The sequence below is a fragment of the Ictidomys tridecemlineatus genome, chromosome 3 (assembly GCF_052094955.1).
Source record: "Ictidomys tridecemlineatus isolate mIctTri1 chromosome 3, mIctTri1.hap1, whole genome shotgun sequence".
Lineage (NCBI taxonomy): Eukaryota > Metazoa > Chordata > Mammalia > Rodentia > Sciuridae > Ictidomys > Ictidomys tridecemlineatus.
This window is the reverse complement of record NC_135479.1, coordinates 209,633,475-209,655,694: the sequence shown is the minus strand read 5'-3', so window position 1 is coordinate 209,655,694 and position 22,220 is coordinate 209,633,475. Positions and strand designations below refer to the sequence as shown.

The 22,220-nt window shown below is 34.1% G+C and overlaps 1 protein-coding gene across 5 annotated transcripts in view; it reads right to left on the bottom strand.

The window, feature by feature from the left end:
• Nucleotides 1-22,220, bottom strand: part of Dyrk1a (dual specificity tyrosine phosphorylation regulated kinase 1A) — a 138,803-nt gene that overhangs the window by 21,388 nt on the left and 95,195 nt on the right. For 4 of the 5 annotated variants that reach the window (XM_078044645.1, XM_078044644.1, XM_078044647.1 and 1 more), the window contains 6 exons: nucleotides 19,372-19,568; nucleotides 13,491-13,610; nucleotides 11,141-11,329; nucleotides 8,024-8,171; nucleotides 4,306-4,592; nucleotides 1,500-1,646 (listed from right to left, as the gene is read on the bottom strand). In XM_078044645.1, the coding sequence (XP_077900771.1) occupies nucleotides 1,500-1,646; nucleotides 4,306-4,592; nucleotides 8,024-8,171; nucleotides 11,141-11,329; nucleotides 13,491-13,610; nucleotides 19,372-19,568 (1,088 nt within the window). Of the gene's footprint in view, nucleotides 1-1,499; nucleotides 1,647-4,305; nucleotides 4,593-8,023; nucleotides 8,172-11,140; nucleotides 11,330-13,490; nucleotides 13,611-19,371; nucleotides 19,569-22,220 lie in introns of those variants that run through there. The other variant, XM_005323489.5, reaches the window with a different exon arrangement.

The following is a 22,220-nucleotide window of genomic DNA, read 5'->3' as shown; positions in this document are numbered from 1 at the left end:
CATAGAAACTATGCATATCCTCCCATATACTTGAAATCACCTCTAGGTTACATATGATTCCTAATATAGTGTAAACGTTTTATACAGTATAAATAGTTGTACTGTATCCTCTAAGGAAATGTGTCACGAAAAAAAGCCTACACATGTTGAGTACAGACACAATTTTTTCCCAGATATTTTTGACCTGCAGTTAGTTGAATCCAAGGATATGAACCTACAAATAGGAAGGCTCTCAGTAATTAAATAAGTTCTATCAGATGATGATAAGCAGTATAGAGGAAATTAAAAAGGAATAGGAAGAAGGGGTGCTGCAACTTTCAAGATTCAGAGTATTAAACAAGATTTCACTGAAAAGGTGATGTGAGCCCACTAATTTATAGTTGGTGAGGGAAGGAGCCAAGTACTACCTGACAGAAAGACTTTCAGGCCTGGAGGAACCATATGGGCCTGTGGCTGGTATTTTCAAGGGACAACAGACAAGGCTGTGTGCTGGACCAGAGAATGGGGGGGGGGGGGGGGGAGAAAAGATAGTGCAGAGATAACTATATCAGAAGGATGTGTGAACACTTCAAAAGACTCTGGTGTTTCTCAAGTGATCCTCGTAGTAGTATTTAAGCCCGGCAAGGTTACTAATTCACAGGGTACTATTACTTACACTATAACAAAAACAAATCTTATAGGAGTTGCTGCCGAAAGAGCTCACTAGCTGAAGTTGAAATAAGTTAAACAGAGAGATAGAAAGGAGGAGTTTCTGACATTACCATTAACAACTATAAAATCTAGTGCAAGTCACTGTCTTTTGCCTTTTTTCATTTGTAAGTGAATATTCTGGTCAAGATCCACAATGATCAACTTTTATTTAGAACTAATAAATATTACTCCACAAGTAGATAGTTTTAAAACAAATGAAAGTTCAATTCCTCTGACTGCAGTAGTCTTTGCTTCTCCCTTGCACTCCCAGCTTTTGACTTCCAAAAATCCTCCTAGGAACACAGACTAAAAACCCAGGCACCATAGACTTGGGGATTCTATAGCCCTAGACCTTATAATCCTAGTTTACCTTAAATTATTCAGACAGTATATCTATCAACTACTGGTCATTATTTTTTTAAATCTATATCAGAGTCTCAAAATTTATAGTAATGTTTACTCCACTTGTCAGGATGGCCCCCATTCCTACATCATTGTGATTGAGCTTTCTGTTATTATACTTAAGATCAGCAAAAGTGAACGGGGTGTTATACTTAATTCTTTCTAGTCTAATTGATTGTTCTCCTTCATTAGTAGATTAAAATATCCTAATCACCATCTCGTAATTCTAAATTCACCATTATACAACAACTGACAGACAAATAGAGTACAAAAAAAAAGTTCAAAATTGACCTCACGTTTGAATGACTACACAGGTCCTTAGATGTCTTCCCCTGAAAAAAACTTTCAGATTACACTGCCATGGTTGAAAACAGAATCATAACTGTTACAAGTAATAAATCAAATACCTCATTGGCACCACTGAATAGAGGTTCTCCAGTGTGCATTTCAACCAAAATACACCCAAGGGACCACATGTCGATAGCAAGATCATAAGGCATTCCCAGTAGCACCTCTGGAGACCGATAAAAGCGACTCTGAATATACTGGTATATCTGAAACACATTTCAAAATAGTATTAGTTCAATATGAATTTGTTTATAATTATGGTCAACACTGGATTAAAAGAAAATTTCAACATTAAACTTTGAATATTGATTAAAGAATTAAACATATCAAGGGACTGGTTAATCCAAATGTGAAATGTAAAATACATAAAAATTTGACCCTTTCATGTAGTCTACTCCTAAATGGTAATTAAGATAGATCTCAAAACAAATAATCACACCTCATTAGAAAAAAAATTTTAACACATTCCCTATCAATTTAGTCCTTCCTGCTATGGTTAGCAACTGGGTTTACCATTACTTTAATAAATTGAATTTAAATTAATCAAAACAATGAATTTCAGCATTAAAAGGTCATATAACTCTCAAATACTATAAAACCTAAAATTCAGACATTTGTACTCCACTATCTCACAGACAAAATACTGTTTTAAAAAGATTTAACTGGGAATATTTCTGACTAATCACTTCTCTACACTGCCCTCTCCACCTCAATTCAAGATTTCTTAGGGAAATAAAATCTTGAAATGCATGATTTCTCTATTGTAAATTTTTAACTAGATTATTAAAGCAAACAAACTTGTTTAAAGAGAGAAACAAAATTCTACCAAAACTTCTTAACACTTCAGCCACGCAAACTCATGCACTCTCCTGTGACTCCCACTCAGAACTCCAGCCAAGTCTTAAAGAACAATCTCAGGCCTCTGTAGGCAAGTCAAGAATCTTCAGCATTCTAAGAAGAAAGCCTAACACAAAGAATTGGGAAGAAGTATAGGCTGGTCACTCCTAAATCTGAAAATCCAAAATATTCCAAAATCTTAAACACAGCACACCAAAGTTTAATATTGTGGAACATTTCAGGTTTCATATTTTTGAATTAGGGTTATGTTCAACTGGTAAAGACTGAAAATATCCCCAAATCAAAAAGACTCTGAAATCTGAAATACTTCTGGTCGCAAGCACTTCAACCTGTACTACACTTCCAGGTTTTTATAAGCTAATAACATTGCTGACCCCCAAGCTCCCTATTATGGAGAGATGGTCTCACCTCACAGCTTATTGCAAGAAAGTCTGTCACCTACCCATCCAAACTTGTTCAAAGAAGTGGTTCTTTCACCTGTCAGTTTAAGCACCTTGAAATACACTTGCCCTACCTTCTGACTCTGATCAATAGATCCAGGGGGCAGGGCCACACATACCTATCTTGGAAATGACTTCCATGCAATATCAAGAGGTGAAGAGTTAAAAACTTACTGAGCTAATGGAATAATGTTAATTGGCTAGACAGAGATAATACTTTTGATATTAGGACAGAACATGAGACTTGGTTTAAATGGGGTGGAGGGGATTTCTAAGTTTAAAATCTACTGAAATTACTCTAAAAATAGGCATGTTTTTCATTCCTAATATACCTTATCCCGTATTAGCTGTGAGTATCTCTTGATTTTTTTCAGAGGCATCTGAAACTGCAAATGCTGCTTCCTACTCCAATCTTTAAAAATTATTTCAATACACTATAGCTTCACAGCTGGGCACGGGAGTGCAGGCCTATTATTCCCAGATACTCTGGAGGCTGAGGCAGGATGATCAAAAGTTCAAAGCTAGCCTGGGCAATTTACTAAGACACTGCCTCAAAATAAAAAACTAGATGAGGCGCTAAGCAACTCAGTGAGCCCGTCTTTAAATAAATTACACAACAGGGCGGGGATGTGGCTCAGTGATTTGAATGCGGGAGTTCAATCACTGGTACCAAAAAAACAAAACAAAACAAAAAAAAACCAAAAAACTGAAGGAGAAAAGTTGGACAGGACAGGAAATTTCACTAACTTATGGTAGAAAAATTTTGCTTTCCTACATCAGCTACACTTAGTCTGTTTATCACTACAGACACGTCTGTTTTTAACAGTGTGAAAAAACATGTTTGGACATGTGTGAATTTATTTAAATTATAATTTTGTGGGGAAGAGAAGGCAAAATTTAACCATTTATCAAAACAAATATGTCCAACAACTGTAATTTCTATACTACAGTACCATGACTAATGCAGAGACTGCTGCATTTGTTTTTACGTGGCAGGTTTTCTTTTTAATATTTTTTTTAACTGTAAATGGATACAATGCCTTTATTTTGTTTGTTTATTTTTTGTGGTGCTGAGGATTGAACCCAGTGCCTCACACATGCTAGGCAAGTGCTCTACCATTGAGCCACAACCCTAGCATTATACCTGGCAGTTTTTGAGGGTTAAAAAAAATAATAATAATCTTGGTAGGATTCAGAGAAATATACTATGGCAAAAATTCAAGACACTGTACTGGAATCCCCCCCAAATTTATACTAAAACCTCTATTTGGGAATATATCTAGAATCACCTAATATTTACTTCTTTTATTTATTATTCTCTTACTCTTTTAAGTATACATACAGTTTCAAATACATCCACTTTGAAAATTCAGCATCTTCTAATTCAAAGTAATGCTACTCACTTTTTTAAAAGAGATCAGTATCAAGGTGACTCAAGTACTACATTTTAAAGATAAATAGCCATACTATTATTGCCTTCAATCTACAAACAAATTATTAACAACATTTCAGTGTCTACCTATTCTGTTATAATTCTATTTTAATTCACAAATCCTGAAATACTTACCCTCTGCCCCAACTGACAAGAACTGCCAAAGTCAACAATCTTGATTGCACTGCGTTTGGGGTTACAAAGAAGGATATTCTCAGGTTTTAGGTCACAGTGAATGATACTAAGTTCTGGAGTCGCAAGGAAAAGCAGTGCAGTACACATCTGTTGCGCAAATTTTCTTGTGAGGTTCAAAGAGACCCCTCGGAAATTGGTGTTCCTTAACAAGTCATAGAGGTTGTAGGACAGCATTTCAAAAACTAAACAGAGATGGTTCCGAAACATAAAGTGGCGTTTCAAATGCACTGAAAGAGAAAAAAGCTTAATTTTCAACTATACATATCCATAAAATGAAAGTAACATATACATACATGTACTCTCAACAACACATGACATGTACTCAACACCACATGACATCACAGTATCAAAATGCAAAGCAAAAACCAGGAAGACTTTTGGAGATCACCATTCTACATGAACAGTACATTTTACAGTTAAGAAAGATTATCTAAATTGATTTTCTGCTAAAAAGGTATAATGTCTATCAATAAATGATATATGGTAAAAAGTATCACCAAAGTGCCCTGTTTTAAAAAAAGTTGAACAGAAGAGTTATCATGATTTATAAAGGAAAGTACTTTTTAGTTTCTAGGAGCTCCACCTCAGACCTTACACCCTTTGTAGTCTCTTCTTTTGACAATGCTATACTTGGCATCTGATACATAAATTGGCTTTGATAAATAAATACAAAATCTATTTTGTAATTTTCATAATAACTGTGAAAGTACTTAGTAATAGAGCAAGAGTTTAAAAATCATGTTTTTGTAAGGTATTGGGAAGTCCATAATCAAGTCATTTGATTATGTTGATGAAATTGATTAAAAGGGAAATCTCATGCAAGACTAGACGGTTTGGAAAAATACCAAAATAAAGCTCAGCCACAAAAAGAAAGTATGAGCAGGACTATGACTGGGGAAATGGTACAGAACACGTAACTTGAAATCGATTAGGTGACCATCTAAGAAGGCTTAATAATCACTAAAATGCTTGAAAGATGGTGCTTAGGTCTTAACACTTTACTTCACATCAGATGAGATTAGAATATTCAATAAAAAAAAGTGCTGCCTTTAGCTATAAACATTCTTACATGTACCACACAACACACATTACTCAAGTGAATGACACGGCTACCTTCACTTTGGACTTATATTATCACCAAAGCAGGTTTCTCTACAAATTTATCCTGAATAACTGTCAGTATTCAATATCTGGTCACTACATAGACATTGTGTTTTCCTGGAGGTAGCCCTAGGCTGCCTGCCTTCCAACAATGTGCATCAGTATTGCTTCTGACCTAAAACTGGGTTAAGTAACAGTGAAACTTCTACATAGTTTTCATGAGTTTACAGCACTTTCTGACACTGCGAATATACAAAAAGGTGTAACATCTACTTGGTCATTATGGTTCACAGGTCTGAAACTACAAACAACTCCATGACACTTCACAGACATGGCCAATGCATGAATTTTTAATCTCAGATTAAGCAGTAGCTACAAAAGGAATACAAAAGATAACTGATGTCAGAATTCCAATGTGATTACAAAAATCCCTTTAAGAAACTCTGCAATTAGAATGTTCCTCCAATGAGAGATGTACTCACTTCCACTTGACCTCCCAATTCATAACTCAATTACTCAGTACCTACAATGTGCTAAGCACTAAAAACAATGTCAAGGAAAGTTCAAACTATTTTTCCAGCTTTTTAAGCTGGTTTTGTAAGAGAATGGAGGGTTGGCAAGACTTTGTTCTAGATCCAAATTAAATTTTCTCTTAATTCGACAATGGGAGGTACCAAATAACCCAAATAAGAAGTTATGCTATTTAAGGGAGAGAGGGGTAGGGAAAGAAAAAAAAGGTTTTGTTGTACTATTACATAGTATGTGTATTTCAAGTATTTCAAAATAATTACATGGATTTTGAATGTTTTCACCACAAATAAGTGATAAATGTGCAGATATGTTTACTCTGATTTGAACACTACATAATTTATCAAAACATCACATAAAGGTACATAATTTTTAGGTGCCAGTTAAAAATTAAAATTATGCTATATGCAGATATTTTCTTAAAGTTCAAAGATTTAAAATACTTCCTCATCAGAATAAATTATATTCAATCATCTTAAAATTAAATCATATTATGAAAAAGCAACACAACTTTCAGACACTTTAAATAAAGATACCTCTATTTAAAGTTCTTTTATTATTGTTTTCCAATACAGAACCTCATGATTTTTTTTTGAGATTCTTTGCATTTGCCATCTTCTTTTATAATCATCATCATCATCATCCTTACCCAAAAGTGCATTTACAATAACTAATATATTTATTGGTTATGAAAGTCAGTTTATTCAAAACAAAAGGAGTGAGGAGCAGTGGGCCCACCTATAATCCCAGCAGCTCAGGAGGCTGAGGCCTTTTATTAAAATTAAAAAATAATAATAATAATAAAGGGTTATAGTTATAGTGGTAAAGCACTCTTGGGTTCAATCCCTGGTACTACCACCACCACAACAAAAGGACAGCCCTTATAAGGTACCTAATGTGTTGAGTAGTCACTCTAGGCCAGCCATGTTTTCTTTCAATAACGCAGAATTAAAATGTTACAGTTAATAGTACCAACATTTTTTTCTGCTATTTAAGCAAACATTCAAAATACAATCCTTGAGAGTTAAGGAGGAAGAAGGGATGAGGTATCAGAGACCATTTTATTTTAGATAACATCATATATCTGCAAAGGAACCACAGAAGAAGAAAAAAGTGCATGCTCATATTTTTCTTTTTACGAAAGTGAAAAGAGATATTTCATAAATGAAATGAAATGACCTTAACTATCTGAAGCCTTTGCCCGTAACCAGCCATTGTTTATTTTTACCATTCTGGGAGAACTATAGAATCATAACACATTCCCATGCCTTTTCCAATTTTAAATGCAGTTTAAGACATTGCATTTTTCACTTACAATACAGTGCAATGTTATTTCCCTTTCCTACACCCAAGTATTGACAATGCCCAGAAATTAAATTCAAAAATGCCACAGAATTTGCTACAAATTTGAGTCCTTCAATTCTTTCCTTTGTCAATGCCCCTCCACGTGGTACCAATTTTAAACAGTTTTATTTAAAACACTATAAGTACTATTCTGTATCTATAATTTAAATGCTCTACCATCTTCCTTATAGGACTATCATAATTATTAGAGATGACAGAAGAAAATAATAAGGAATGTGACAGGAGTTTAGTAAGTGGCTACTACCTCTTTTCTGCTATAGTAAGTACAACAGATTCTAATGCTGACAAACTGACAAAGTGCCTGAGACCTTGGTCCAGACACTCCAAAAAAGGTTCTACAACAACTAATAAACAGCTTGCATCTAGTTTAGAACTACTAGGATGACTGTGGATGAACATTCACTAACAATGCAAAAAAAAAAAAAAAAAAAAAAGATATAACTTAAAAGTTGTAATTTTTAAAAAAGGTCCTATTCTCATTGTAATGTCTGGAGTGTACTACTCCCAAAGATTTCAAATTAAGAAACAGATTTATGCTGTCCAAATGAAAGAAAAAATTTTGATCACTTTAAAATAAAAATCAACATGTTCTGATACAAAAATAACCACTGATCCAATTTTCTGGCCTAGAGTAGGTACACCGCATGATTGCCTATTTGTTTACCTATGTAGTATTTCATTTCTGTGTCATGCTTGTTCATGAGCTCAAGAAGTCGCACTTCTATCTGGGCTTGATTTAGAAAAGCTTTCTTGTTCTTTATTATTTTAATGGCAACCCATTCTTGCTCTACCCGATCATACGCCTTTACAACCTAAAAGAGAAGAAAGGTAAGTAATTATTTGCATTAATGTCAACAATTTCACAACAGTTTACATTTTCCCCCAATTGCAAACCTACTGAATTCTCATTTAACTGTATATTTTTTGACCTTCTGAATTAGAAAAGATCCTCTTTCAATTCAGTAGTTATAAAAGTTACTCTTTCTCAAAGACTATAACTTTAAGTCCATCTTTTGAACTAAATTTGAATTTTTATATCCTTTTAATATTTCTATATATCTACAAAATGGATAACTTTCTTAACAAAATTAGACTTAACTTTTTTCCTTCTTCAGAAATAAAATTGAGAATATTGACAAATGCTTTGGCTTTTTTTTTTAACCTCTTTTACTGAAAACTATTTCTTCTTACTATAAAACAATTCACCTCACCATTCTTTGAATGAGAAAAACTTGATTTAAATCCCAAGAATATAAATAAAATATTTTAAAGTTCTAATGCATCTCAGAGAACAGATAACTTTCTAACTTTATTCTGATACACAAAAACAAAGGTTTATAAAATAATTAATTTATGCTAAGAAAAAAACACAAATTACCAGAGAAGTTCCACCATATGCTAAAAGTTCATACATTCAAAAAGTATGGGGATTGAAGTAGAACTCCAAATGATCTCAATGTGAAGACTGAGAACCAGTGATCAGACATAGGCTACAAGATCCAAATTGGTTAAGGCTAAATATATTGTAAAATTAAATTATAAATCAGATTTGGAAAGGAATAAACAGTATCTTATCTCTGTTTTCACCCAATTTTAAAAGATACTATCTGTTGTCTTTTTGATCAGACACTATCTTTGCAAACATGTGATCAAGTAGTATGATAATCTTCTACCTCCCTGAATATACTGACTGCGACAAAAAATGGTGTAGTTCAGTGTTCAGATCCCTGACAGTCTCAAAGACAAAGGCCAATTTCAGGGGGCCAAGTACGTAATGACTTGACAAATAATTAACTGGTTAAAACTAAAGCAGTAGTTTTCAATCCTGAATTACACATTTAATGGGGAGTTTTAAAAAATATTGATGCCCAGAATTTGGCTCAATTCTGATTTTAACATCAATCCTTTCTTAAAAACTCCATCAGAAATTTCAATGTGCAATAGGACTCAAAACTACCATCTAAAGAAATAGCAAGACCCTGAATTTGACAAGGACCTGGCAGAAATTTTAGAGAAAGTATGGCTAAGTCAATATGGAGACAGTAATTATTCTGACGAGTGATGAGTCTTTAACATAAACACTGCATATCTCTGCCTGAGAAATATCAGGATGATGGAGTCTGAGGTCAAACAGGCCCATATTTTCAGATTTACTATGCCTACCTGCTCTGAGGAGCTAGAGGACAAGCAAATTGAGGTGAAGGGGAGGAGCAAAACATATGTGCTGAAAGAATGAATAGGGACAACTAAGTTTAGAGAATATCTATATGCCCACAAATTTCACAGTGGATGTCACAAAGTTAGAAAAATGTCTTATTGAGAGCAACTGCCGAAATGTTGGTGCCCTTTTCAAAGTAGAGGGCACGATCTCTACAACTATACGGTGATTATAGTTCTGGCTAACAGCTGGGCCTCAAGAATGCCTTTCTTTCAGAGACTGCGAAAGAAGCAAAAGCTGCTTCCAACAAAGCAGGATTACTTGCATAAAGACAGGCCCCCCAAAACACTGAGCCCAACTCAGAAGAAAGAGAGTTTTATAAACGAAAAGTTCCTTCACATTATGGGAAGGAGCACATACACTGTACATGTGTCATCAGAACCTGGTGAGCCACACTGGAGATACAGAAGGCTTTGAACATGCTTATTCATTTTTCCTTATATGTGTAAACAGTTTAGGTTTTTTTTTTTGGGGGGGGGTTACACTTGTGCCCGTTAATGGCTTACAGTATACTTTTGTCCATGGAATGGTTACATTGGATAGAATTTTTCCCCTCAGGCTAAAAAGAAGAATATAATTTGCTCTCAGGTAAGGGCAGGAACAGAGAAGTAAGCACATACATATTCCATAATTTAAAACACATACACACGCACAATTCAAGAAGTCTTTAATTTAAACTATCCGTCTAGCCTTGTCAGTGAAAAGTCAGAAGTAGCTGAATCTCAGGTTAATATTTAACTCACCATGCAAGGACTATACCTCAAACAAAACAGCACTATGACTCAGAGAACCAAGAGGATTTACTAAGTGAAGAGTAGCCAGGGAAACGTAGAAAGTTTTATACAAGGAGGAGGAGGAGGATGGGAAGGAGCTCTTGAATCTGGATGCAAGTTTTTAGAGTTTTGTGCTGGGTGTTCAACTAAGAAGGGGAGACTTATGGGAGAAAAGAACAGGTTGGGAATAAAAAGGAAAAACACAGGTCCCCAGGAACTACCCCAATCAGAGCACGGGTAATGCTGGTGCCCTAAGGACTAGAAAAGGACATCTTGAAGCTTATCGCCCACAGGCCTAATACAATTAGGAAATGAGGTGGGAGGAAAACCCAGAGCACAACACGAGCCTCAGGAAAGGGAAGATGCCTGCTACTTCTTGAAAATGGTAGTTCTTTTCTCCTTAAAGAAATTAAAACAGACAGAAATGCAAACATCTCTAATACACATAATGAACAATCCACAGACTATATAAAGCCCATACAAAAGAGGTAATATACTATTAGTTATTTTAAAAAACATCTCTTAGCTATTAAAATTAACCACTTAGTCATTAGTTTAAAAAAAAATAGTAGCCAAAGATATGAAGTTAAAAGAAAAAATCCTAATGGAGTTTTTATAGAGGATGAAGTTTTCTTGTCTTTGGAGATCTATGATCATCTAGATACTCAGATATCCATTATTAAAATCTATTTACAAATATTTTAAAAGTGTGCTTTTGAGGAAAGGGTGAAATAGTATAATTCACAAATAATTTCCAATTAATGAAATTCAGTATTTTTCATTCAATTACCTGTCCAAAGGAACCTTTGCCTATCAAGGAGTCAATTTCGTAACGATCCATCCACTTTTCTCCGTTTTTTACAATATAATCATAGTTGTCATCATCATAACCATCATTGTAAACCTTCCGCTCCTTCTTATGACTGGAATCGTCTCCCTGACCCTGTTGGTGTCTCCGCTTCTTTTTTGCATAGTAAACCTGAAATGAGAATAAACAGTGTTATGACAAATCTATCAGGAAATTGATGAATTTTTTTCTTTATAACATAAAAATAAAGAATTTTCTGCAGCTGACATTTGAATTAGAAAATAATGTTGATGCAACCAATGGAAAAATGCCTACAGTGAAATTTACTATATAGTTGGCTATTGGTATATTTTATAAATAGGAGATGTTAAATGATTAGTCCAGAGTATCCTATTCAAGAAGAATATAAATATTTATTTAATAAATTAGGGTAAAACTTATATAAAATGAGATGGCACTGATCTTAAAAATATAGTATGAGGAATTTTGACAAATACATACACTGATATAAACAACAAATGCCAAATGAAATAAATAAGTTTCATCTTCTTCAAGTTCAAATTCCCTTATATGTCCAAGTCAATGCCAACTTTATATTTTATGTCCCAGGCAAAAAAAGACTAAAAAATAGAAGTATAAATGCAGATGAAGTGATGTTTTACTAAAATTGCCCAGTTTTTAATCTGATGATAATCTAGTAATTATTGAAAAACAGCCAACCCACCCAACCCTCACTTCCCACTAAATTCCTAAACATATAGTTAATCACAGGCTAAGTTATTTTTCTTAACACCTATATTATCTTATAATATATTATCTTATAATGTAGTTTCCAAAGATTGATAAAAATAAGATAAACAGTCTAAGTAATTGGTAACTAACTTTGAAGAAATTATAAATTGCATTCCATAGAACAGATGAAAAAGTCTAGTTTACAAGGTGACATTTAAAACAAGTTTCAACAAAGCTACAATAAAGAACAGTTAAACTATAATTTTATTAACAACTTATCAGAAAGAAACAAACTGGCTATCAACACACTGTTAGAATCCATTTATGAGATATTTTCAGATAATCACAAGCTAGTACAGTCCATCCTTTATAATACATAAACATGTACAAAATCTAAGAACTGTTCCTCACTGAGTTAACTCTAAATTTATCTGACCACAATGTCATAGTAATATAATAATACTGGCAATAAACAGGACCAAATTGCTATAAATTTTGCATATTTATTTATTTTATTGTATTGTATTAATTTATTTTTCCTGAGTGACTTATAATCTTATATGCATTATGATACATTTTATGTATTATATGAATAATACATTGAAGTTTATGTATATATTATAAATATTTATAATGTAAGTATCATGGAGTTCTTTCAACTTTGCAAAAAAAAGTGTACTTTCTGCTTTATAATCCATGAAATAGTTCTTATCCATACTGCTGAAGATAAAAACAATATAAATTAAAAACTCATGAATTTTGCATATTTAAAAATACAAATATTTGTAGTTAAGTGGCTCTAAAACGGGAGGGGCATAAGTCTTTAATCAGAAAGGATGCAGGGTTCCCCATTAAAGAGGAAAGAAAGCATGGGCTCCTCTTCTCCAGAAAAGATCACTTAATAATTGATTATAGATTGAGAATTAAGGCCAAAAGCAAATAACAATCAAGTCAAAAAAGGGCCAACACACCAGCAAAATAATTTTTAGTGGCAAAAAGCCAAGTTGTAAAATAAGTAAATTCAAAGTACTGTTTATGTTTTTAATACTATTTACTTCTGCCAGGAAAAGCTTTTGGTTATCTTACCACAGAAAGATACAGATAAAAGAATACACATAAAAACCTAAAGACAATAAAATCACAGAGATATAGATAGATCAAATAAAGTACACCAAATGCCTGTAACTGGTGGTTAAATATATCTCAGAGCTTCTCAACACCAAGAGCAAAAGCTACAGATAAATCAAAATTTAAGCAAAAGTCAAATATATGTCTAATTTTATACAATCAGTATTCACCTTCTTTGTTTTAGGAGAGTTATTATAGAAAACCTCAACATATTAAATACAATTTTGAAAAGGGGGAAGTGATCCACAACTTTCTTTGTTGTTTGTAGTCCTTGTTAGTATCTTTTCTTTTACATAATTGTAATTATATATCTATAAATCATTCACTTACTGTTCTTCATAAAAATTATAACATGACAACCACTGGGAATAAAACAAGTTTAGGATATTTAAACAAGCACAAAATAACTCTCTTCCCTTGATCTATAGCAAGACAGATGCTAATATAACAAAAAAAAAATCAATGATCTTACCTCATTAATATGCTTATATGTTTTGATCAAGTCAACAGAAAGTTTTCTCAGGGGAGCAGTTGCTGGATCACGGAAGGTTTGGGGCATCCGCCTCTGTAACATGACAATATCAGGCATCACCTTAAATAGAAAAGACTAGCACTTTAACTATTCTGCACTGGTGTAATTCCCTCTTCTGTAACCTGTATATCTGTTTCGAAAAAAGATATCTACATTACAAGATTACACATTCTCTCTCAAAGTTTCTTTCATCTGGAATACAATGAAGACACAACCACTGGAACAAATAAATTAAATAGAAGATGGAATGCCCAGCTGCCCAAGGTTTTAATGTATTCCCTACACTTAAATGGTGAATTATAGACATACCCCTGGATCCAGGAGAGACACAGGAATGCTGCTCAAGAGGGCTTCTCTAAAACAATGAGCCCAAAGCAAAATTTGTTCAGAATTATTCCTAAAATGAGCTGGTTTATAATTGGCTCGAAAAGACAAACCCAATCATTGGAGACAACCTATAGCTTCCAAGACATGATTTCAAGACCCTGGTGGTACCAAAAAGAATTGGTAGCAACGCCTCCCTGCCTCCAACTGTTGGAAAGTGCTCTAGAAGCACAGCTCTAACCACCACCAGACCCTTTTCCCTGACAAGTACCTGCTCTAGAGCAAGGCTGAAATGTTCATTCACTTCCTTAACACAAGGAAATAAAATATGCCATCCAAATTAAATACCTCCCATTTTACCCTCACATTTCCTTTTCCCTTCACTCAATCCTAAACCATGGCTCCCTTCAGCATTCTCTAGGTTATAAGAAGTTCAACTTTGAGTTTCCTGCTAAAAATTTTCACTAAATTAGTGACAGGATAATGCAGGAGCATGGACCCTCTCTACACATATCCATGAGGGCTGCAACTAGCACACCAATGCTACTGGACTACTCTTCGAGCACCACTCACCCACCAAATGTCTTCCACAGAGCTTCTTGCAATCAACAAATCCTCAAAGCCAGTTAGTCAAATCAAGGTATAGTCATTACCACTCGCTCATCCTTGTGTTCCTGACTTCTCTTATTGACATTTATGCCTGGGGAAATTTACTTGAGTCAAAAGCTCTAACAAAGCCCCTCTCAAAGAACATTTGAGTTAATCTGAGGGGCAACAGAAAATACATCATACTAAGGCCTCATAGAAACATCTGGAGTCTTGGTATACTTATTAATCTAACCCACACGAATGAAAAAGAAGGAAAAGTTGTAACTATAGGTGAAACAAAAACTATCCCCACCCCTGTGGTCTGTAAAGTTGGAGTTACTATCCACTGATTGCATTTACTGAAGCATACTTTCTCATAAACCAATATTAATAAGTTTCTTCTGCAGGTATACTCAAACTCTCAAATTGTTATCCAGATGGTAAATTTGCTAATTACTGAATTAATAATTTCTCTCAAGACCTTCTTCCTTCTTAAGTTCCAAATAAGGTGGGGTGGGGGGAAGGAATCTCAGTGGCTAAACTATTTGTCTGAAGTGATCATCAGAATTAACAAGTTCTGAATTAATTTTCAAAAAATAGATTGCTTTTTTAAAAATATAAACAGTAGTAGCTGGGCACATGATTCCATCCATGGTACAGTATTTGCCTAGCATACAAGGTCCTGGGTTCAATCCCCAGTACTGAGGGGAAAAATACACACATACACACACACACACCACACAAATGTACATGCAGTAGATAAAACTAAATTCACATAGTAACATTCCTTGGGGGGCTTAATTTTCTAAATAGATAATATTGGTAATAAATATGTCAATTCTTTTTATGTGAATGAAAGCTATAAACAGTAATAAAAGAAGTTCCAAAGAACATAATTTTGTGTTTGTTTGTTTTTTTTAAATTTAAGTTCATGGACCCCTGCCGCCATGGAGGTAATCTAATGAACAAACCACTTCTTGAACTGCTATAGTGCAGCCTCAATGTGAAATTTCAAAAAGTATAAACCAGTGAAATGCTTCATTACCAGTAAAATTAACACTAGCACGAAGTATACTATTCACAAAGCAAACTAAATAACTTGATAGTAAAATAATAAATATAATATACAGTATTTACAAAATACTGTTTTAACATGCATATTTTTACATGTCTGATATAATCTTCAACAATCCCATGAGAGTAAGTGCTATTGCCATGACCATTTTACGAATTAGAAACTTGAGATTCCAATGACATAAAGCCAGTTAAGAATATAGCCCAGGATGAGGGGGTTGAAAAATATAGCTAGGAAGCTGGGTGTAGTGGTACCACCTATAATCTTAGGCTAAGGCAAGAAGATCACAGAATTGAGGCCAGAATCAGCAGCAATTTAGCAAGAACCTTATCAACTTTGCAAGATTATCTCAAAATAAAAAAATAAAATACAAAGGACAAGGGGTATACCTCAGTGGTAAAGTATCCCTGGGTTCAATCCCCAGTAACAGTGGTGGTGGTGGTGGTGGTGGTGGTAGTAGTAGTAGTACTACTAGGTTGACAGCTGAGGTGGTCAATACCTAACTCAGGGTCTTAACACCAACAGTGGGCCAGGAGCTCTCTTGTCAATTTTAGGTCTTTTTTATACCCTTTTAGCTGAGACATTTTTAGGTTATTTTTGGGCAAAATAATTGTGGCATGCATAAAATAAGCATGAGCAATTATTAAAATGCATTAAAAAACATTTCCTGTTCACAATTCCACTGGTTATTTCAAACATCTGAAAAAAGAATTAGTAACCACATCTAGGAATAATTATGCTCACTCAAAACACCAAAATGGTCAATCAAGAAAACTTAAAAGTATGGTACAGTCCAAGCTATCCAAGAGGCTCAGAAAAAAAGGAACTCAACTGTGAGTCCAACTTGAGTCAATATAGTAAGAACCTTTCCCAAGGGAATAAATAAAAAACTGGAAAAAAGAAAGTATAGTACATACATAAAGTCAAACACATAACTATGAGCTAATGATCAAATTTCTGCACTCAATATTAATATTCTGTGTGCTTCACTTCACAGACTATCAATAACCTTTACGACCACCATTCAAACTCTGCCTATAAGGCCAAGTCAACAAGTTGGTTCTTAGTACCTTACTTTTCTTATCTACTTCTGGCAATAAAAGTTACTATTTTAGGAGCACTTGTATATAAAAAACAGAAGGCTTTCTGAAAACAAGCGCGCGCACGCGCACACACACACACACACACACAACTGGCCTCAGACTACAGCATATAATTCAGTGCTTCAAAAAGAACCTTGTACAGAGGTGCTCAAAATACACTGGAAGAACATATTGATTTTTTACTAAGTAACACTTCCTTTTCTTTCATTGCAGTTTCAGGTTAACCAAATTTTCTATTTTGCCCTTAAGTACAAATGAAGACTCAGAAAATAACTTTTCCAGACACACAATTACACAGATATACTAAGCCCTAAGGCCAGCCCTGCAGAACTGATGCCTTCTCCTAACTTCCTGTTTCTCATATCCACAGTGCCAAGAGAATGGAGAGGAATGCAGCAAGTGCTCCTCCCCACTTCCACAGCTGAAAGCAAGATAATGGTATTCAAAGAACCCAAGAGCTTGCCTAGCTGAATGTGTTGCCCCTTTTTAGAGGGGAATAACCTGAAGAAAGGAAAGTGGGTGAAATGTCATAATACCGCCTCTCAGCTATCTGGCTCTGGGAGCTGGAAACATCTTAACCACAATGCTTGCCCTGTCCCTTCCTACAGATCACTCAACAGAAGAAGTTTGCATCACCTGCTTAAACTAATTCTAAGAGCTAAAACAACCATTACTGAAAAGATTACTTTCCCCTGAAAAGATTCCACAGTGTGCAAGATCTAGGACTTTAGTCAAAAAATTGTTTACTAGTGTAACAATACCTATTTTATTTACATTTACCTCGTATTTTCATATGCAATTCTGACTTTCTTCTACTTTTTAGAGCTGTTAATATAGCTAAATAGTACATATCACATATATCCAGGGTACCTGGCAAGTTTAAGAACTATGAAAGGTACTGTGAAAACCAGAACAGTCTAATCAAACTCTAATACAGTCAATCATAATCTTTCACACTTTTATTATATTCTCATTTCCTAAATTCATCTCAATAAAAACATTTTACATTTGTCTAACACATACTCATACAGGAAAGATTAACTACTAGAACCAAAAATCTTAAAAGCCAGTTCATTTCAATATACTATTTTTATAGTAAGTCTTATTTAAAAGATTCTGCCAGAATGATTACCAAACAATGGAAACCACATAATAAAGATGTAGAAGTTTATAGCTAGAAGGCATTTTAGGGGGTACAATCTAAGATTTCCAATTTTACATTCAAGGAAGAGATCTGACAGGTCCATGGGATCTACTTTAAGCCCTACAACAAATCCTGGGCCAAGGCTTGAGCTCATGCCTTATGTCCTGTATTCCATGCCACATCAACACAACACTTCAGTTCTAAGATATCTTCTAATACAACTCCCTTCTTGGTTCAGAAATTTCTAGACTCTGGCAGAAATATCTGGCCAAGAATGATTACTTCAAAAGACAGTCTTTTTATGTCTTATCAATCTTTTTAATTCGTTTTGTAGTTGTAGATGAACAGCATGCCTTTATTTTATTTGTTTATTTTTATGTGGTGCTGAGGATCGAACCCAGTGCCTCACGCATGCTAGGCGAGCGCTCTGCCATTGAGCTACAGCCCCAGCTGTGTTATGAATCTTAAAAAAAACACAATTTAAAACAGAAAACCTAAGTAAAATATCTTTTATAAATGTTCTAAAGACAAACAAGATGATAGCTGCATATTAAAAATAATAGGTACTTTGCTAACAATACTTACTAATATAAAATAACATAACCATAAAAATACTCAACAGGAATTTTTTTCTAGCCCTCCATATATGGCAAGCATTAGATGTAAGAGAGCACTGTATCTAAGAAGAAAGAAGCCAGGGCTGGACCCAGGAATTTACTACAAATATACCTGAAGAAGTCACAAATTGGGGTTTAGTCTCGTTAGCTAGAAAACAGATCAAAAAAAGCACCTGTTTTATGGGCTGCTTTTGAACAAGCAAAATAATTTTTCAAAACATACTGTTTCTTCAAAGTACAATAATATAAATGGACTATCTTGCCATTATTATTTATTGGTGTTCCACCATTTTCTTCTATACACAATTGTAAACGCTTCCTAAACTTACATTTTGATGAAGTGCTCCAATTCTCAAATGTGAAAATAAACTTCTCATTGAATAAAATGAATTCTTAAGTCTTGCCACAATTCAACTTATTAACTATTTAACTATGAATGCTATTCACTCATATGTATTTTATCAATGTAATGCCAGGTAACTGCAGACAAAAATCTTACTATAATATATATAAGCACACCCCCTAATAATGATGAATATCTCTCATCTGAATATTAGAATGAATAGCATTGTTCACATGCATATATATATTTTTTTTAATTTTAAGGAGTTTTTTTTTTTTAAATAAAACAAGTCCTCTAACTTTCCTGATATAGGAATCTTGCTTTCCCTATAACTTTCTTTTAACTTCACTAACTTTCATAAGCTTCATTTTTGACTAATATTCTTTAGAAGTAACTGTTCCACTCTGTTCCAGAGTGAGAAAGTGGTATGTTTCTGGGTATCTTTTAACTAATTAAAATAAAAATAAAAATCATGAACTTTAAAATACAAACTTCTTATCATCGTTTTGTCAATCCAGATTTCCATGTATATATAAAACTAGTTAATTATTTTCCTAGTTAATATTCTAACACTTTTAAGGAATAAACTATAATTTCAACATCATTTCTGATACTTCATAAACTTACCTGGTTAGTTAGAGGTTGCTGAATCTGGTCAGAATATGATAAGGCAGAAACCTGTTGGTCACTTATGTTTGGCTGGCGACGGTCACTGTACTGATGTGAATGGGGCATCTGTCCAGCCATCTGAAGGCCAGCAGCATGGAATGAAAATGACGGTGCAAGCCGAACAGATGAAGGTTTGCATGCTGAAGTCTCTCCTCCTAAGAAAAGATAAGTGAGATTTAAAGGAAGTATTCATATCCTAATGTTTATATCATTTGACATACCTGAAAGTTCTTTAATAAGGACTTCAGAATGTTCAATAATATTAAAAACCTTTATAACTACAACCAGGAGTATGTCACTTGACACAGTTATATGTTAAATGGTATAAAATATATATTAAGATGAGTATCTATAAATCAAATCTATAATGAGAAAATTTAAAGAAAAGTTTTATATAAAGCAACTATAATAACCTTTAAAACTTACTTTCACTTATGAGGTTTTTATCAATTGAGAACCATAAGTTACAGACTGAAATCTTGAGAGACGCTCTGCCAATGGATAGCTACTCACAAACTAACTCAAAAGAATACTGCTGAGATGCTGCTTTGCACCTGCTAGATATATAGCAAACAGTATCTCTGGAATCCCCCAACATAGATCAAAGATCTGTCCTAATGGTGCTCTCCAATGACACAGGTAATCAAAGGCTGATCATGCAAACAGGGAAACAAATCCCTTTCAATGAAGTCCTAAGAGAACCTACACATGGCAAACTCACCACAAAAACAGAACAATCAATAACCATTCCACAGGTAAATAAGGATCATGATATCCATGGTAGATATGCAATATTAATACTTTTGGTCTGCAGAAGTATTGTAACTGGCTAAGGGAAAAGATTAGGGGGAGTGGGAGAGAAGGAGAAGGAATAAGAGGGGAAAAAGGGTAAGAAAGAAGGGTAAGAAAAAGAAAAAAGACTTTTCTTCCTTATGTCCAACCTAACTTGTGACTGAAGACTGCAGTCAAAAGACAAGGCAAAAAAACTCTGAACAACAAACTCCAGATCCAAAATACTGTTTCTTCCTCAATGAACCAGCTAACTGGCACCACACAACAGACCATACTGTCCAGCGCCAGAATACCCTTGAAGTCTACTATTTTAGAGACACCTAATAGCATCAGCCCAACCATGAAGAGCAGAGACTCTCAGCCAGGCTGTGGGATTTGAAATTCTGGCTCCACTATTCACTGACAGTATGACCTTGTACATTTCATTTTTCCTGATATTATCTACCTGAAAAGGCTGTTGTGAAGGTTAAGTACAGCTCTGTTAATTAATAAATGACCAATATTATCTCTAACTACTATATAATCAAGTACACTAAATATACTGTAATGTACAATAAAGATGGCAGGCATGGTGCTGTTTTTCTGCAGTGTACATTGAATGCTGCTGAATAGACTCTGCATACTGAAGAGAACAAAGCCCAATTCCCCCAAAATTTAAGTTCTGTTTCTATTTTCTACTATAGTTAATAACACCACTTCCTATCCAGTTAACCAGAATCAAAACTCTGAGAATCATGTTTTTTTTTTTTCCTTTTCTCCTCCAATAGCCCACTCTCATGCAAATAGGCACTCAATCTTGCTGATTCCATTTTCTACAGGACACTCAAAAACCTCTCCTTTCCATTTCCATTACCACATAGCTCACTTAGGATTACCAACAGATTTCTTAACAGCTCATTCTATCCTGATCTACCCATTTGCAACTCTGTATTTCTTTAAAAATGGCTGGAATGATCTAAAATGCAAGTTTCAAGTCCCTCATTCCTATTTAATTTGAATTATCACCTGCCCTTGGCACTGCTTTCAGATCTTAACTTCAGTGTCTCTCCCCAGTATGGCATATTTTTAACTGATCAATACTATTTGTTTTTTGGGTTTTTTTAAGAGAGAGAGAGAGAGAGAGAGAGAGAGAGAGAGAGAGAGAGAGAGAGAGAGAGAGAGAATTTTAATATTTATTTTTTAGTTTTCGGCGGACACAACATCTTTGTTTGTATGTGGTGCTGAGGTTCGAACCCGGGCGGCACGCATGCCAGGCGAGCACGCTACCACTTGAGCCACATCCCCAGCCCGATCAATACTATTTGATTAAGTAAAAGCACTCTTTGATTAAGTAAAAGAGATGGGATAACTTTTTTTTAAAAAAATTTCATTTTTCATAATGAAAAATACACTCAAATCAATTCAATATGTGACACAACTTTGTTCCATTTAAAAAAAATTATCTAGGAATTTATCCTAAGAAAATAACTGATAATATGTTCAGGGTTGTTAAGCATATTTGTCACAGCAAAAACAAAAACAAAAAAGGAAATCTATTTGTAAAATAGTGTATGTGGGGAGCTTTAAATCTGTATGTTAAAAACAAAAAAAGCAGGTAAAAATATAAATATATATATTAAAAATCTCAGATTTTAATATATATATTTATTTATATATAATATATATTATTATAGAATTGGGTTACTATAATAATATCTGTTTTATAGATAGGAAATCTAAGATCTAGAGTGGTTAAGTAATCTGCCATTTACAGCTTTAATCTTTTTACTGTTTTTAAGAGCTCTGTCTTAAGGACCTCAGATTTTTAAAATATTATTTTTAGTTGTAGATGGACACATATCTTTATTTTTATTTGTTTATTAATTCATTTATTTATTTTAGTTGTAGATGGACTACTGGTACAGGCATTCACAGTACCTTTATTTATTTTTATGTGGTCCTGAGGATTGAACCCAGTGCCTCACACGTGCAAGGCACACACTCTACCACTGAGCTACAACCCCAGCCATTTTAGT